At 45.2% G+C, this 2500-nt stretch overlaps 1 protein-coding gene across 1 annotated transcript in view; it reads left to right on the top strand.

Moving 5' to 3' along the window:
* The first annotated feature begins 20 nt into the window (after positions 1 to 20).
* cnga1b (cyclic nucleotide gated channel subunit alpha 1b) overlaps positions 21 to 2500 on the top strand; it is a 10942-nt gene continuing 8462 nt past the window's right edge. Inside the window, exons 1-4 of the mRNA XM_060076997.1 lie at positions 21 to 230; positions 972 to 1109; positions 1338 to 1406; positions 1991 to 2059. Of these exons, the coding sequence (XP_059932980.1) occupies positions 994 to 1109; positions 1338 to 1406; positions 1991 to 2059 (254 nt within the window). The 5' untranslated portion in view covers positions 21 to 230; positions 972 to 993. The remainder of the gene's footprint in view (positions 231 to 971; positions 1110 to 1337; positions 1407 to 1990; positions 2060 to 2500) is intronic.

Raw genomic sequence — 2500 nt, forward strand, 5'->3', positions numbered from 1 at the left:
GGAAGAGAGAGAGGAGGGAGAGAGCTGGGAGGAGTGAGACAGAGAGAGGGGGGGATACAGAAGGAGTAAAGAAGAGAGAGAGAGAGACTTCTGTGTTGCACCATAGAAGGCCGTTTTCTGTGGATTATAACTTTCACTCACTCCAACTGTTAGGGGAACCCCGCTTGTTTCCATGACGATGGCCCCGACTACGGACAGGTGTTAATTAGGTCGCCTTCCCGGTAACCAAGGTGAGTGATTATCTACGTGAGCGCTCTATTCATTCTGAGAATGTCTTACCATATTAATACCCACATTACAACCGGGTGTAACCTCTCAGCTAACTATTAGTTATTACAATGAGTTACCATATTAATAACCACATTACAACCAGCCACTAACCTCTCAGCTAACTATTAGTTATTACAATGAGTTACCATATTAATAACCACATCAAAACCAGCTCTAAACCGCTCAGCTAACTATTAGTTATTGTAATTTGTTACCATATTAATAACCACATCAAAACCAGCTCTAACCGCTCAGCTAACTATTAGTTATTGTAATGTGTTGCAATATTAATAACGACATCAAAACCAGCTTTATCCCCTTATCTAACTCTATTAGTTATAACAATGTGTAACTGTATTAATACCCACATCACAACCAGCTCTTACCTCTCACCTAACTATTACTTATTATAATGTGCTACAATATCAATAACCACATCACAAGCACATCAAAGCACTCACTTTAAGTTTTATTAATTATTAATGTTACACTTTACATAACAGTGACCTGTTCGTTTTATTCGGCTTGTTGCACAGTTTTTCCCCAAATTCCTGCCACGAAAGGATGGACGAGATGGACGAGATGGACGAGATGGACGAATTCTGTTGTGCTGAGTTTTCGGAATGGGCAGTCAGGTCGCACGGCCACTGAAATGGTCTTTTGAGCCAGGAACTGAATGTTTTGTTCGATTCTCTTTATAGGAAATTAGAAAAAGTCGCCGCCATGCCGACCAGGATATCGCCGTTAGATCCCGCCCCAGGGGGGACTCCGCCCACCGTCCGAGTGGCTCCGCCCATTACTGCCCTGCAGGAGATTAGCGAGGGGCCAAGGGAGCACAGGTGAGGGAGAAGCTGTTGTCAGAGCAACAAGAGTCACATCATCGCCAGAGAGGAAGTATTGTGTTCAGTCCATCATGAAGTGACCTGTCGCATGCGAAGTAGTGAAATTTAAGTTTCAGCTGGGATTGGACGCTACTTCCTGTATATCCCCCTGGCCCTGGGATGTGATTGGCTGAGAGCATGCGTTGCGATTGGTAGAGAGATTAAAGCTCTTGTATTTTTCTGAAGGTCACAGAGGGGGGGAGGAGCTGGTGTCCTCTTCAACATCAACAACAGCAACAACAACGAAGAAGAGGAGTAGGAAACAAGCACACACATTGAGGCACTCTCTCTCTCTCTCTCTCTCTCTCTCTCTCTCTCTCTCTCTCTCTCTCTCTCTCTCTCTCTCTCTCTCTCTCTCTCCCTCTCTCTCTATCTCTCCCCCTTCTCTCACTCCCTAACACACACACACACACACACTTCGCATCTCTCTCTTTCAATGTAACTCACACACGCACATACAGACATCTCTCTCCCCCCTCTCTCTCCCTCTCTCTTACACCCGACCATATACACATAAACTATTTCTTTCCCATCTCTCTGACAAACAGAGAGATGGAGACACATAGAAAAACTCTCTCACACACAACCCCCTCTCTCTCTCTCTCTCTCTCTCTCTCTCTCTCTCTCTCTCTCTCTCTCTCTCTCTCTCTCTCTCTCTCTCTCTCTCTCTCTCTCTCTCTCTCTCTCTCTCTCTCTCACACAGATGCAAAAAAACACTAAAAGATGTGCAGACACACTAATAAACAGACTACTAATAAACACATACGCTCACATGACCCCCCCCCCCCCCACACACACACACACACACATATGCTTGACCCTTGACCTGTCATCTTAAGGGAGGAGGAGGAGAAAAGGAAGAAAAGAGAAGAAAGGAAGGAAAAGAAAGAAGGAAAAGAGAAGAGAAAGTATGTTCCTCCTCTGTCCCTCAGCCACCATCACTTAGCCTCCATCCCTCCATCATTATCCATTCCTCAGCCTCCATCATTATCCATCCCCCCATCAGCCTCCATCATTATCCATCCCCCTATCAGCCTCCATCATTATCCATCCCCCCATCAGCCTCCATCATTATCCATCCCCCCATCAGCCTCCATCATTATCCATCCCTCCATCAGCCTCCATCATTATCCATCCCCCCATCAGCCTCCATCATTATCCATTCCTCCATCAGCCTCCATCATTATCCATCAGCCTTCATATCTCAGCCTCCTTCAGCCTCCACCAGATTCTTTCTACTTCTATCTCAGAGCTTATTAATTCATCAGTTTAATCTCAAGCTGCCTCTATCTTTGGGAAGATGTATTTATTAAGTCACATAGGCCTATAAGTAATGATAAGAACTGTAG

This window comes from Gadus macrocephalus, chromosome 17, assembly GCF_031168955.1.
Source record: "Gadus macrocephalus chromosome 17, ASM3116895v1".
NCBI classification, from domain to species: domain Eukaryota; kingdom Metazoa; phylum Chordata; class Actinopteri; order Gadiformes; family Gadidae; genus Gadus; species Gadus macrocephalus.